Source organism: Rutidosis leptorrhynchoides, chromosome 3 (assembly GCF_046630445.1).
Source record: "Rutidosis leptorrhynchoides isolate AG116_Rl617_1_P2 chromosome 3, CSIRO_AGI_Rlap_v1, whole genome shotgun sequence".
Classification (NCBI taxonomy): Eukaryota; Viridiplantae; Streptophyta; class Magnoliopsida; order Asterales; family Asteraceae; genus Rutidosis; species Rutidosis leptorrhynchoides.
This window is the reverse complement of record NC_092335.1, coordinates 400,281,606-400,297,157: the sequence shown is the minus strand read 5'-3', so window position 1 is coordinate 400,297,157 and position 15,552 is coordinate 400,281,606. Positions and strand designations below refer to the sequence as shown.

General features: G+C 35.0%; 2 protein-coding genes across 4 annotated transcripts; one reads left to right on the top strand and one right to left on the bottom strand.

Annotated features, from left to right (window-relative positions):
• The first annotated feature begins 35 nt into the window (after positions 1–35).
• Positions 36–1,737, top strand: LOC139901364 (uncharacterized). The gene is made up of 4 exons (XM_071884086.1): positions 36–237; positions 862–951; positions 1,046–1,142; positions 1,492–1,737. The coding sequence occupies exons 1-4, from the start codon at positions 36–38 to the stop codon at positions 1,628–1,630; spliced, it is 528 nt and encodes a 175-aa protein (XP_071740187.1). The 3' UTR covers positions 1,631–1,737.
• Positions 1,738–1,759: 22 nt separating this feature from the next.
• On the bottom strand, positions 1,760–4,518 carry LOC139897730 (uncharacterized). 3 transcript variants are annotated; one of them, XM_071880421.1, is made up of 3 exons: positions 4,396–4,515; positions 3,829–3,969; positions 1,760–2,312 (listed from the first exon to the last, which is right to left on the bottom strand). In XM_071880421.1, exons 2-3 carry the CDS (start codon positions 3,964–3,966, stop codon positions 1,944–1,946), a joined length of 507 nt encoding a protein of 168 aa, XP_071736522.1. In that variant the 5' UTR covers positions 3,967–3,969; positions 4,396–4,515; the 3' UTR covers positions 1,760–1,943. The 3 variants fall into 3 exon arrangements, with proteins under 3 accessions (XP_071736522.1, XP_071736521.1, XP_071736523.1); XM_071880420.1 differs by having other exon boundaries at positions 1,761–2,312; positions 3,829–4,017; positions 4,397–4,518; XM_071880422.1 differs by lacking the exon at positions 1,760–2,312 and adding an exon at positions 2,440–3,021 and having other exon boundaries at positions 3,829–4,017; positions 4,397–4,518.
• Positions 4,519–15,552: the final 11,034 nt, after the last annotated feature.

The following is a 15,552-nucleotide window of genomic DNA, read 5'->3' as shown; positions in this document are numbered from 1 at the left end:
TTTAACAAACAAACGGAAGAGCAGAAGAAGCAACCATGGTTTCTTCTTCTTCTTCATTAGGACTTCCATCCCACACTTGTTTCTCCCCTACCATCACCGCTGCATCTCGAAACCAATTTAATCGTATCTCACATTCATCATCACCATTAACATTAACATTCCAAAAAAGAAGCTGGTTTGACATGTCTCTACTTCCTCTTGCTGCTTCAATGACTCTACTTCTCTCCCCATACCCAGGTATATCCATTTCTCTTTACATCGATTCGACCCTAACGGGTTAGATTGACCCGTCAACATATTTTAACCATTAAAGGTTCCTTGGCCTGGCTGTATGTTACTAACCTATAGGTTGTGGACTCAAGTCTGAATTGAAACGAAATATTTATACTGTCGATAGTAGTAATATGTGATTTTAATTTGTTTGTATTTCCGCTTCTAAGGGTGCATTTGATTGCCTGTAAATTGATTCAATGATGTAGCACAGAATGTTGAACCGTTCAATACTCAGAGCATTTGTTTGTGACATACAAATGAAGCTAAATCGTTCTTAAATCTGTTTTGAACCATTTAGAGTTGAAATACTCTTTTAAGCATTCCTCACATTCATTTTATTTAATATCGTCCTTCAATTACATACAGACAATTATCATACAATTTTATTCGTTTATTTATTCATTTATAAGATAAGATTAGTATATAGATTTTATATCACTGAGTTCATTCAGAATGATTATTAAACATATTATTTTTATTAAGATTCAAATTCAATCAAAACCTATGAATAAATTTAGCTATTAATCATTATGTTTTATAAACGCACCATAACCGTTTTGATGATAATGATGATGATGATAATTAAAGCTCATGCCGGTATACTTTCGGGATTCTCCGGACTGGAATCAGTCCCTGGACCTGAACTACCAAAGATTGATTCTCTCGCTCGCTTCAATGGTATCATATCGTATACTTCTTAGAATCTCTTAATAACTCATATCACATGTTCAGTCACATTATATAATGCAAATTTTATCATGCTTGATTTCAGAAGAAAATCAGAAAAGGTATGCAGAAAATGATGCTAGATTTAAAGAGTCACCCCTGCTTAAGGAGCTGCTAGAAAGATCCAGATTAAACAAAGAGAAGTAAGACCCTATTTATTTAGGTCTCATCAAATATAACTTGTGAATGATCAAGGAGCTTCAATCTTAAATCATGATTTATTTACATGTCAACAAACTCAAAGTTGTATTTTGTACGTCTTTTTTTTCCCTTTCGGGCCTAAGTGATTCAACTCGCAATGTGAACTGACTAATTTCGAGGTGACTTGTTTTGCGAATTTCCCGAAGTCGTAATGGTAAACCTCCGTGGCTGAAATAAGGCAATTCGCTTTGTGAATAAATTTACACCTGCTCATGATTCGCACCTGGAACCTGTATTATTTTGTATGTTGCGTTGAATATTTTGTGATCGGTTTTTGTGGGATATTTATAGGAACAAACAAGCGATTCAAGACAAGTATTGCATACGAGGAGCAGAATGGGGAGTTGGTGACTGTTCGGCTGAAGGGATGACACCGCAAGAAAAAGATGAGTTTATCGCGGCATTAAAAAAGAAAGCCGGAATAGAATGAGAGTTTTCTGATGTAGTTGTACTTTTTGTAGACTTGGTAGCACTTTCGTTATCGATTGATTACATGAAAAGAAAAATGTTTACTTAAGATTAATGTTTTATGTTTTACTTGAGTTCTCAAGCATATCACTTAACACAAGGAAAAAACAGTCTTCATTTTCCCATTAACAAAAGACCAACAGCAACCCATAAACAAGGTACAACATTTGATAAATAAGTTACAAGTCATTATTGCATAAGCGTACCCAAACCAATTATCCAACAGGCAAAATGGGTACTACCTACTAGGCTACTATACAAAAAACAACATAACTTCAGCGATTTAAAGCTAGATTTAGCTGAATTCTAGCCCGTTTTGCTTCTTCGAACTCTCGAAGATTTGTAACATGCTTGAACCCAGCAACATGATACTCCATAACCCTACCGCTCGAACACATAATATCGCAAAGTTCACAATAAAAAGGGTTACCGATGCCCTCGCCTGCATTCCTTGACTGGTCAACTTTGGTTTTATGTGCAGAAGTTTCCCCGTGCATCCTTAGATGGAACGCAGTAGCAAAGGCCACACGGCAGACCACACAAACGAACCTTGTGGAAGACTGCACCATCCGAGAGTCTTGTGCATTGCAGGGTTGTACTTTTCGCTTACGGTCAACCACTGTTTGACTTTCAGTTACCGGCGCCTATATATAAGAAATAGCAATTTGAAACAAAAAAATCATACCCAGCAATCGAACCACTTCAATCTATCTAAAATTCAAAATCATGACTAATATACTAAACAAAAATATCTACTTTCACACAAGTAGCATCAAACACCAATAAAATTGCAAAAATCTTATTTAACAAAAAAGAAAATCAACATACAAATAAGGAATAAGTTGAATTGGTAATCATTTTTATAAAATCCTCATCAAAGAAGCTAGCAAATTGCATCAAGGTCTTACAAATTTAATGATATATGAAGAAGAATAACATATCTATAAACTAATATTTGTGACGAAATTTTGGGTTCCATGAATTAGTGATTTATCTTTTTTTGCGTTTACGGTTTATGGTACGATCTGTGTCCAATGATCTATGCCTTGATCCCTTAAGATGACGTTCCATTTCGTCCAAACTTGAACATGAAGATCCACACGATTCACACCAAATCGGGTTGCTAATCGCGACTCTACTCTTCTTCATTTGAGATATTTTAACGTTGTGTTCTCGACCTACAATGTGACTACTAAGGTGAAAAATGGTAGCAAATGTCATCTCACAAGCCTTGCAAGAAAACGCAACTTTTTCTTGATAACTTTGGCTGTTCGAAGAAAACGGCAGCGTCGGAAGAACCTTTTTGGAGCTACTAGGAGCCAACTTGATATCACTGGCTTGCGTTGATGAACCCTACAACGTGGATTTCTAGGGTCAAAATATTTTGAAAAAGCACGCAAGGAGTTGTTGTAACAATTATTATACATTTCGTTTGGCAAGAAAATTTTTATCTGCAATTTTAGATTTCTATCTACTTTTGATTTAATTTTAATAACAATAAGAAGAACAAAATATAATAAAAATAGTAACTATGGCAATAGAGTGGTGGGAAGAGAGTGGCGCTCAATAAACGTGACGGGAATGGAGCAACTAGAAGAAAAAAAATCAACTCGTGTTTGGTCATGTCTTGTATTATACATTATTATTTATCTTTCTATAATCTCCAACATATTATAAAGCATTTCGGAACTGGTCTTGAAAATTTGAATTAAGTTAAATGTGAATTACTGTATAAATATTCAACAAAGTGAAGCTTTCTTATAATACAATAATATAAACTTTATCAACCATTGCAAAGGCTAGCATAGTTATGTTCAATATACTTTTTACAAAAGTCACTTTAACTGGAACAAATTAGAAAAACTATAAAATTTTAAATATTACACCTTATTATAATAGTCTTATTACGAAGAGTTACTATGGTTGTAGAAATGAAAATAAATAAAAACATGAAAATGTCTAAATCGTTTAAGAGTTAAGAGTTAAGAGTAAAGTACCCAACAACTGAATCGTTTAACCAATCCCAACTCCTAACCTAACCTAACCCATTCGACACAATCAATTCCTTACTTCAATTAGATTAGACCCACCTTAGTTTGAATCCTAGATTTGTCACTCCCAAACACACAACTAATGTGTTTTAATATGAAAAACAGTTACCTGTCCGAGTACGAGAGGTTGAAATTCATTTTGACCATGATTATTTAAAGATTCCATCTTCTTGCGATATTCTAGCTCCCTTTTAATTGCAAGCTCCACTGGCATGATATTAGATAGTGAAATCATCTCTTCCTCCATCCTAAATTTGTAATGTATGAAACGAACAAATCGATGAACAAATCACATCTGAAAAATAATTAATAAAAAAAAAAAACTTAATCATGTAACTAAGAAAAACAATGATGATCAATCAAACACATGGTACAAGCTAATGAAGATTTTATATACCAACACATAAACAAAAAAAATCCTAAAAATACCCAATTTGAACCATTGGTATTTAGAGCCCTAACCTGATTTCTGTCAGGGAAATGAGTATTCCTTCAATTAATTTAGACACGTGCAAAAATTAATCAAGTAGGGTTAACTAACAACAAATCTGGTAATAAAACTCAATCAAGTAAATCAAGCGGAGCGAACACTCCGATTAAATTAAGTCGTTTAAATGTAAAAATTGAGAGAAAGTGAAAAAAAAAAAAAAAAAAAAAAAAAATCATATAACTAACTGGCTAGTTGTGAGCCGACAAGAACTCGATCGAATTACAGGTGAGAAACATACTTAGGGTTTACCAACTGTTTGTAATTTTAGGATGTTGAATAAACTGGTATTGTAGGAACTTCCTGCGTTTTGGTTAGTACTTCACTGATGACGTATATTTAGTCCTTATACTTTGACAATAATTACTAAATACCCCCCATAGGCCCATAATAATTTTGCGTATGCTTTGCTTTGGTTTAGGGATGGGAGAAAAAACCCGTGATCCGCGGGTACCCGATCTACGATGGACGGGTAATATCATTAAATCTTACCCGCGGGCAGGGATATGGGTAGGGGTGTTCATAATATCCAAATCCGCGATCCGAATTATCCGAAAATCCGATCCGAAAATATCCGAAAAATCGAATATCCGAATTTTCGGATATCGAAAATCGGATATCCGATTTTTCGGATTCGGGTTTCGGATGAAATTTTTAAAAATTTCGGATATTCGAATATCCGAATATCCGAAAATAAATATACTTTGTAGAATTATATTTATGTTTTATGTTTTATATTAGATGGGCTGTACTAAAAGGTATAATGGGCTTTAACTAAAAGGATAAAATAAATAAAGGTTGTAGTGGGCTGTAACTAAAAGAAATAAAAACCCTAGATCTAAAAATCTACGGAGTATTAACGGATCAATCGACTCGACCGATCTTTAATTCTTTATTCCTTCATCTCATCTTCTGAACCGATCAATCGGCCTTAATCTCATCTTTATACTTCTCCGACTTCTCCAATCAATCGAATGAAATCATTTGATGATGAGACTCAACAACTGGAGGTATGAAATTTTCAATTGTATGTGAATCAAGATATATCTCCTTGTTACTTTAGAATGTGTAGATGATGAGACTCAACAACTGGTTGATTTCAGGCTGAAAAGCAAGCATCTCGGGTCCACCATTGATGGATTCCCACGGGAGAATGAAAACTTACGTAAATTAAACAAGTTAATTTGTATATTGAATCAAAAGAATGAATATGTGTTTATATTTATTTTATTTATATGCCTAACTAAATACTGTAACTAATTAATTTGTTTAGTCTTAGATTATACTAACATATACGGAGTATTTTGGATTCAAAGTCTCTACATTTTCTAACCTTGGCATATGTTTCAGTATTTCAGCTGAGTATTATTTTGCAATTTGTATATATTTGGGATTTTCGGATAATCCGATATCCGAATCCGAAAATTCGGATATCCGAATTTCGGGTATCCGAAATTTCGGATTCGGATTTCGGATGACCAAATTCACTATCCGAATTTTCGGATATCCGAAATTCGGATATCCGAATTTTCGGATATCCGGTTTTGAACACTCCTAGGTATGGGTAAAAATTTATGTCCGTCGACGGGTCGGGGCGGGTCGCGGGTAAAACCCGACCCGTGAATATATGAGACTTTTTGTTAATTTATCCACGAATTAATACTTACAATTATAATGATACCGCAACCCGGATGCGCAATACATACATATGCGGGCACTCGCTGGCATACGTATGTGTGTACTTTGTATGCGGTATGCGGCATGCGGATTCGTATCGAATGCCTATGTTTCTGGTACGGCGGTTACTTGGTCCTCAAGTAAGTATATTTTCCATAATTATATCCGTGATTCGGGGGAGTTGGTTATGGAAGAGATTACCATTATCTCGGATGGTTCTAGAATTAGGGTTTGCCTATATATACAAACCCTTATTATCATTCTAACAACACAACAACGTTACGTAACAATCATCAATCACGCATCTTACGTAACCAACATCATCTCGTCTTCTCAAGGTTAACAGGTTAGTTCTTTGTCGACTAGCACCTACAGCCTTTATTATGGGGCCTTCTGATCAACGAACGTTATCAAAGGTGGACTTAATCCCTTGGCCACCCCGCCGACATCATCATGTCGGCCAGGGTTATTCACGGTAGCCGGACCAGAGAGCCTTGTTCTAAGATCCTTAAACCCCCCTTTTGCATATTGAACAGGCATATTAACCCTATGGTAAAAATATGCATGATCAAGTGGTGCTTTCATTGAGAGCCGAACTAATTCAAGATATGTTTAATTGTTTTTTCTTTTAATGTTTTGAATTATAAGGCTTATTATTCACAAAATTGTTTGAATTTTTTCTTTAACAGTATCATGGCTTCCGGGGACTCATCGGAACGTACTCAAACAGATAATCAAAACACGCCGTCTGGTAATCAGCAGACGCAAGCTATGGCTACGGGGGCGGGATATGCGCCATATCCTCCGCCTGTATCCGGCGAGCCTTTTCAGAGGTATAAGCCGATATATCCAGATGGGATTACACCGCCAAGGGCAAACTCGCCAGTCACAACCACGTGGTTGGATTTTTCCTCGGTGGATCCAAGGGTCATCTTGGTAGGCACTAGCAGCGAAACAGTAGGCCCGCATGTGGTATGCTGCGGTCAGGTACCTATTTATAGTACCACGGTTTCAATCCCTTTGCAGACGCAAAGTGTTCATGTAACGTCCTCCCAATAGGGTCTGGAAGGAACGTCACTAATATCAAAACATACCAACATATTATAATAAACGGGAACAATACTAAATGATGAATTTAACTTTAATGAGTACGCAGCGGAAAATGAAATATCGTTACAATGACAGGAATAACAATATCGTAAATGTTCACATGCAGAAGTAATAAATGTGATATCTCTTGATCCTATGTCCAAGTAGCATCACATAAGCAGTAAGTATAAGAGCTTGAATCAAACAGTACCTGAGACAAAACATGCTAAAGTGTCAACCAAAAAGGTTAAGTGAAGTTCATAGGTTTAACAAAAAGTTTGTCGTTGTTTTAGACCACAAGATTTAGTTTGTAAAGTTGATCTCCCGCAGGATCAAAAAGTTATGCCAATGCGTGATATTTAGACTAAACGTTCAAGTTTGCCCCATGACAAGTTGTGTCTGTCCTTGTCGGTTTAATTTCATTATTAAGTAATACAATGACTTGGTCAAATGTATCGGGGACGTTACTCCCGATAGGCCTACCCCCAATAATTAAGCATGCCGCAGCAATTAAAAATATCACTGTAGGGACTTAGTCGGACATAGTCGGGTATAGCATAGTTTAACAGTTTGGTACTTGTGTCTAAAGTGTAATAAGTAAAAACAGCATGTGTCTCACCCCAAGTAAAAGTAAGTAAGTTTGCTAGCAATTAAAGATGGGCTATGAATTCACCTTAGTATGTAGAGAGAGTGTTATTCCTCGGAATAAAGAGTTGAACGAGTGAGCAGGAAAGTCAACCTATTGACATTTAAGAGTAGTTAAGTGTTTTGCCCATGTTTAAGTTTAAGTATGTGTTTAAGTATAGTTTGTTTTACTAAGTTTCTATTCCTAGTAAGTTACTATTTTTATAAAGTTTCCATTTTTAGAAAGTTTCTTATTTTACTAAGTTTCTATGACTAGAGAGTTTCTACTTTTATCAGTATTTTCCATTTTAGGATACTTGTCGTATTAGATAAGCTTCCAATCACCCCTTTCCCTTCGAATGGCTAATTTAGATCTAGGGGCTTGAGTCATAGGACCCTTTAAATCGGAAATCCAAACCCTCTGCCTAGAATCTCATAGAAACCATTCGTCAAGAAAGTTCGAAGATCTATACATCTCTAATACATATCCCAAAATGTTTTTATGTTACAATATAAGTAGTAGGTTATAGGTGCTAGTAATAGTAATAGTGTATACATGTTATTTATTTTATTTTTAATTGCATATAATTTATAACATTATTTACATATTTCGGTAAAAATAATAACCGAAGTAAAAAGTAAAAAGTAAAAAGTAAAAAGTGAAAAGTAAAAAAAATAAAAAATAAGAAAAGAATACTTACTAGTAGTAATTCTTCAAAGAGAGAATGAGAGAAATTTTAGTGTGAGTTTGAATGAGAAATGAGGGGTATTTATACTTGAAAAAATTAGGTAAAAAGAATAAAATAATTAAAAGAAAAAGAAATATTTAATTCTTAATGGGATTTTAAAATTAAAAAGTATTAAATGTTAGGTCATGGGATAATGCACAAAATAAAATAATAAAAGTAGTTTTTTCATTAAAATTTTTAATTAAAAAGTAATTTATTTATTTATTTATTTATTTATTTTTTATTTATTTTAAGGATTTTTTTTATGTAAATAAACAAATTTATTTAATGTTTTTCCAAGAATATTTGTCAATAATATTTTATTTTTATTTTTTTTATTTTTGTTTTATTTAATTATTAAATACAAATTTTGCATAAAAATAATAAATAATTCGGTATTTTGTATTTTTAATAATAATTATGATTTTAATTATTAAACTATAGTTTTAGTAAGTTTGTATATATTATTACATTTATATATAATTGGATTTATTATATAGTTAAATATATAATACATTAACTAAATAATAAAAGTGATACAAAGTTTAGTTAAATTATGTCAAATTATATAAATTAATAATATATTATTTATTTAAGCGTACATTGTTGACTAAAAATTACTATTCGGTCAATATTTAATTGTATATAACAACCCTTAATACATATAGTCAGACATACAACCCTAGGGTTAATTCAGTAATTTAGAAGTCAAAAAGTGAGGGTTGTTACAGTACCTCCCCGTTAATAAAAACTTCATCCCGAAGTTTTAGGTAGACTTCTCGGATGCAATAGCGGTTGAGAAGAGATGGGGATATTTCTGTTTCATTTGGTCTTCACGTTCCCAGGTATGTTCGGGGCCTTGCGTGTTTTCCAAAGGATAGAATATTATTTTGTTTCAAGCGTTTAAGTCATACAAACCATAATCTCTATAGGTTCTTCTACGAAGTGCATTTTATCATTAATGCAGAGATCATTCAAAATGATGATGTTATGCAAGTCATTTCAGTAAATTGGATACATGAAATGTATTATGAATAATATTGAGCTCATTTAAAACCTTGAGCGTTTATGCTGCAATATTAAGCAGACAAAACAGAGAGGAGTTCATGAAAATCATAGTCATGAAATTTGATAGAGATCGTCATTCTTTATAACAAGAATGATGAATTAGAGTTTTATCGACATTAAATAATATGGATAAAGTAATTCGATTATAGAAAGAGTATAAACGAAGCTATCGTAAAAGTGTAAATGAGAAAATTAAATGTTTGCCTTAACTTTTGTCGTAGTTACGATTGATTTCCGGATTTCAAGGAATTAAAAAAATCTTCGAAATCTTTATAAGATTTGATTTTCCGGTAATTACAGAAATTAGGATTTTCTTTAATTAAAGGCGGTGAATTGCCTCGATTGCTGTGTCTGAATTTTTGCTATAAATTAGCTTCTTCCGTTTCATTATCTTCACCACTTATATACTTTCTTTCTCAATTCATACTTTCAAAAGTTTTGTTAATATGCTCAATCCAGTTCTTGTCTTTGACATTATATTGGTTATCGCCACAATCATCCTTCTTTTCCAACTCCCACCAGAGGAGTCTGTTTACTTCTACTATGCTCTAGAATTTATTGTGTTTTTAGTTCTCCCGTGTCTTTATATTGCTATACGCATTGATATACACGGTTTGTAATTTCAGTGTTGTTATCGGGATTTATATTTTCCCTTATATGTCGAAGCTTCATGCTTTTGTAAAGCAAGTAACGGTCCAGAATTCGTAGGTATGAAGTTTCGAATGATCAGGATATTCAAAGCAGAAGGAAAGGTAATAGCACGATTTGATTTGTCATATTACCAGAATATCCGGAAAAGACCGAATTATCAAGAAAAATATTTTCTTGATATGTTTAGAGTTTAAATAGATAAGAGTCGTGTAACATGGCAAATGATGATTATAAAGTCTATGAATCATCATCTTCCATTAAAAATTTAGCATGACTTACTGTAATATAATCACGTTGGCCTGACGTCATTATATTATACTAACTCATGCTTCAATTCCCAACACTACTTCAAATCATTCATAATTTAAACTTGAACTTTACAGAATATAGAAACTAAAACAGTTTCCTTTATGATGTGATAAAGATATCGCAAAGAGATAATTAATTGCTGACAAGAATCGTTATAAAGATATCTTCAGAAATATAGAGGATATTTATAACGAAAGATACAGTGATATCTCAGAATTTCTAAGTTCCAATGACGAGGAAAATTCTTTTGTTTCCTCTGCATTTAATGCTACCATATCTGAATCATTGGTTATCAATCCGAGATGGTTTCAAGAAATTTTATTTTTTTAGATGATTAAACGCTAATTGTAATCGTCAACGGATCTAATGGTTAACGAATAGGCGATGTTGATGATAATTTCGGTGGTTTGATGTGATAATTCATCATAGAATACGAATGAATATAATTCATGAATGTAGTGATCTTTAGGAAGATAACACCTGCTAAAGCTTTACTTGAATTCTGGTATGTTAATTTCAGAATGTGTAATTAAATTTGTATGAAAATGATTGTGTATCACAGTGAAGGCAGTGAGTATAATTAATGATTTATGAATCGAAATTGAAGAATGTACAGTGTATTTATGTGAGATGTAAATATTTCTCGGGTATTACCTACCCGTTAAAATATTTTCACAATTAACAGTTTTTACAATCTTTATGAAGATATACGTTCATATATGTATTCTTCAGATATAATCATGGATTTAATGAGTTAATATATATTAAACTCATTTGATTTGCGGTTTGGAACGAGAGTAAATAATCTCCAAAATCTTAGAGATTTCATAATTGTTGCGAAATATTTCGCTAATGAAGTTATGAATCAATACATTCATCGTTATACTTGATTTATTATGAAATGGAGTTTATTGTGCTGAAGCAGTGATTAACACTTGTTAAGTCATTAGCGAAGGGTGTACATCATAGCATATTAGTGATATGAATTAACCAAGTGGTACATACTAGTTGAGATTCTCACGTAATTGCTTAGTACGACAAGATTTATTATTGTTCCAAATCATATATATATATATATATATATATATATGTTGAGTCCCCAAAATAATTAAGGATTTAATTATGACAAAACAATATTTATTTGCACTAAAGTGTTATGTGCAGCCAGCACACGTTTGTTTATGTATAGTCAGCTAATATAGCTGTGTCGAGTGTTTAGTATGCTGCCTAGTCTATCAGCACAAGGTAGATATGTATTCTTCGAATCAGCACAGGATGTGCACCCAGCAAATCAAGAATATCAAGTGACTCAGCATATGAAGGACCAGTAAGTCTGGTTATTAGCATACAACACAAGACAGCCATGCTCCATTACAAGCATGGTAGTTTCCCAGAGTGGTCTACATCAACGCACTATTCAACAGAAGTCGAAGACAAAGTTGAACAGAAAAGGACAGGAGTCGGCGGCTGACAAGTGACCTTACAAGACCACGTGGGAATGCAGAAGTGGAACGCATGTGCAGACATGTGTTATACTTTAATCATACCTAGGGAACACAACATTCCATTTGTTTAAATCAAATGGTAGTGCCAAACCGAATGGGTGTGTTCCAGCAAATAGCTACCTAAGAGGAAAGAAGGAAAGCACGCCTTCTGACACAATTGTCCCCACAAGTACAAAGCATCCAATGTACTAGTGGACAATAGACTAATTACACAGTTAATAGAACTACTATATATATTGTAGTATCCACTATTGTAAAAAATAGTGGTGTGGGTTTATCTGTTAGAGTCAAAACCGTGTAATAGCTTTAGTTTATCTCTTAGCTATAATCTAGGTAATCTGTATCAACCAACTATCATTTCCGCCAAGGATAGTTGTGATTCTTTCTGATTTAATCAATAAAGAATAACAGTTGAAAATTACCTGTGACTCTATCTTATTTACTACAGAATACTAAACGTGATTAACTGACTAGTTAATTAAGAAAAGAATTGTATTCACCCCCCCTCTACAATACTCCTGTTGTTATTAAGGGACCAACAACTGGTATCAGAGCTTCAGTCTTGATAATTAATATCTTGGATCTGAATTCTCTTATGGCTTCGTATTCAAACTCAGCTTACCTTGAGAATGGCTCATCTAACAGACCACCTAAGTTTGATGAAGATGAGTATGAAACCTGGAAGGCAAGGTTCATGCTCCATCTTGAGTCTGTGGATTCACTCATGCCTGGAATTGCCAAAAATGGCCCGTTTGTTCCCACTGAGACAGTTGGTAGTGCACCAGCAACAGCTGACACTCCTGCCATCCCTGGCAGAGAGGTTATTCTCACTCCCTCTAGATGGGATGATGAGGATAAACGTCGAGTTGGTCTTGACCCTAAAATCAGAACCCTGTTAGCCATAACTTTGCCTAACCCACTGTTCAAACTGATCAAGGGAAAAGAAAATGCTAAGCTTATGCTTGACTACCTGGATGTCACCTATGAGGGTATGGGAGAAGTTAGGCAGAACAGGATGATTGCTCTTAAAAGAGAATATGAAATGTTCTTTGCCTATAAGAATGAAACCCTTAAGCAAACCTTCATTAGGTTTAACTCTTTGATAGCAGACCTGACCACTTTAAATGTAACCTACACTGAATTTGAACAAGTGAACAAATTCATTGATGCACTGCCATCTAAATGGAAACCTGTTACTGACCCATTAAGAACCACACAGACCCTAAAGAACTTTAACCTGTCTTCTCTCTACAGTTCCCTTTGGAATCATGAGAAGGCAGAAGCCAAGTTTGAACTTAACATGAAAGAAAACTTTAGGTCTGCCCCCACCACTTCAAAATCATCTAAAAATGATGATGCTGCTCTTATTGCTGCTGCTAAATGGAAGAAAGCTCAAAAAGCTTTACTGGTTCAAAAGTTACTGGCAGAACAAGAGTCAGCTGATAGTGTTGAGGAAAGTGGTACTGGGTCTGAAGAAAGCAGTACAGATGAAAGTGATGTAGAAGGGTTTGCTGAAGGTATGGCTCTGCTGGCTAGGCAGTTCAAAAGGTTCAATCGTAGTAGAACCAGCAAGTCATACAAATGGAGCAAAAAGCCAAATGCCAGGTACAACAGCAAGTCAGTCAAGGGTCCTAAATCTGAGTGCTTTAATTGTGGGAAGGTTGGACATTTTGCTGCTGAATGCATGTCCAAGAAACCTTCCACGTCACATGCTAACACTTTCTCAAAAGCTGATAAGTACAAAAACAAGTACAAAGCTATGAAAGCTCAGATGAAGGAAAGTGCAAAGACTGACAAGAAGGGTAAACAGCCAGAAAAGGTTCTAGTTGCTGAACATCATGACTGGGATGAAGCCAGCACGTCCTCATCTTCTGATAGTGATACTGATGATGATGGTGCTGGTTATGCTACTGGTAAAAAGCTGTGTTTGATGGCCAAAGAGGTCGAGGAGTCTGATGAGGATGATGGTAGTAGTACGTTTTTGGCTGATATGAGGGAAGCTGATCAAAACAGAGACTCTCCTCAATGGAAAACTGAAATGATGTATAAGGTTGATAATTTTCGAACTTATACTGATGATGAAAAAGCTGAAATGTTTGACTACCTAAGAATTGATTTATGCAGAAGCTGCAAACGTGAAGAGAGTTTGAAATCTAATAACAAATCTTTAAATGAAAAACTCAAAGGCAAAAATGATGAAATTAAGATCTTAAAAGATACAATTTCCAAACTTGAAAAACAAAACTTTGCTTTAGAAACTCTTCACGTTGAGGCAGCAGAAGTCAAGACCCAGCTGGACAATCTCAAAAGAGTTGTTGCTTCATGGTGCACATCTGCTCAACGCACAGCTAAATGTGTTAATGAGCAGGTGCCTGCCCAAGTTCAAGCCTTCTTTGCTGGTGACTATGCTGCTGCTGCTGCTATTGCAGAAGTTACTTTCATGGACCCGACTCTTGAAACTGATCCTGAAGCTGTCTTGCCAAATACTTTTGCCAAGATAGTTGAAGGTAAAAAGGTTGTGACAAACAAATTTGTTAGACCTACTGTGTCCCCACCACCTGCCATGAAAGAAATTTTGGAGGATGAAGTTAGAGCAAGAGAAGCCAGTAACTCAATTGATGAGACTACTGACCCCTCAAGCATCCACTACATGACTCCGAAAGAAAGACGTATTAAAAGGGAAATCACTGAAAACAATTTGAGAAAAGTTAAACCAACTGATTCCCCTTCGTGTTCGAGTTCTACCAGTGCTAAGCCAGCTGATGACCAATCTACTGGTCACCCAGTAGCTGCAGACAAGCCAGTGAAACGAAATACTGGCAAATCTAAGGCAGCAGTTAAGATACCTACTGGTTCATCAGCATCAGAAGAAAAGCCAGCAACTTCCCACGCTAACTTGTCAAATGATAAAGAAAAGACAGTTCGCCATGGTCATAGTACTGGTTCCAAAAGGAAAGCTGCCCATAAGGGAAAAGCAAAAATTGACTCGACTGATGAGCTGTCTATCACTGAGATAATGACAGCCAAGCTTGACCAGCTAATTGAGGCAGTAATTAAAAGTCGACCCGATCCTACTGCCCTTATTAGATCTGTGAATGACCAGCCACAAAAGCCAAAAGTGAGAAAATGCTACAAATGTGGCAGCAAAGCTCACCTGGCTAACCAGTGTACTCAAACCCAAACCCCATCTGCTGCTTCTTCTAGCAAGCCAGTAGAAAAGAAGAAGTCATCAAAGGTGACTCCTTCAGAACCCATCCTTGGATGGGTTCCCAAAAAGAACTAATCTCTAAGTTATTGTGCAGGGCATTCAAAACAAGCAAATCTGGTATCTCGACAGTGGTTGTTCGAGACATATGACCGGAAGTAAGTCCCTGCTGATGGACTATCAGGAAAAGGATGGTCCAGTTGTTTCGTATGGAGATAATTCGTTGGGTTACACAAAGGGTTTTGGTACTTTGACAAATGGGAATGTCACGTTCTCAAATGTTGCATATGTAGTTGGGCTTAAACATAACTTACTCAGCATAAGCCAACTGACAAGCAAGAATAAGATAGTCCAATTCAGAAAGAAAATTGGTACTATTTTTGATAAGACAGGGAAGCCACTGCTGACTGCAAAACGTCATGAAAACATGTATCAAATTGACATGAACACAGCAGTCACAACAACTGATACTTGTTTCTATTCAAAGGCA

Coding starts and splice junctions, on each gene's coding strand:
- LOC139897730 (XM_071880420.1), bottom strand. CDS start 3,966: ATGGAGGAAGAGATGATTTCACTATCTAATATCATGCCAGTGGAGCTT. Junction 2,313..3,828: donor AACCTCTCGTACTCGGACAG/GTAACTGTTTTT, acceptor TCTTATATATAG/GCGCCGGTAACTGAAAGTCA.
- LOC139901364 (XM_071884086.1), top strand. CDS start 36: ATGGTTTCTTCTTCTTCTTCATTAGGACTTCCATCCCACACTTGTTTC. Junction 238..861: donor ACTTCTCTCCCCATACCCAG/GTATATCCATTT, acceptor TGATAATTAAAG/CTCATGCCGGTATACTTTCG. Junction 1,143..1,491: donor TCCAGATTAAACAAAGAGAA/GTAAGACCCTAT, acceptor GGATATTTATAG/GAACAAACAAGCGATTCAAG.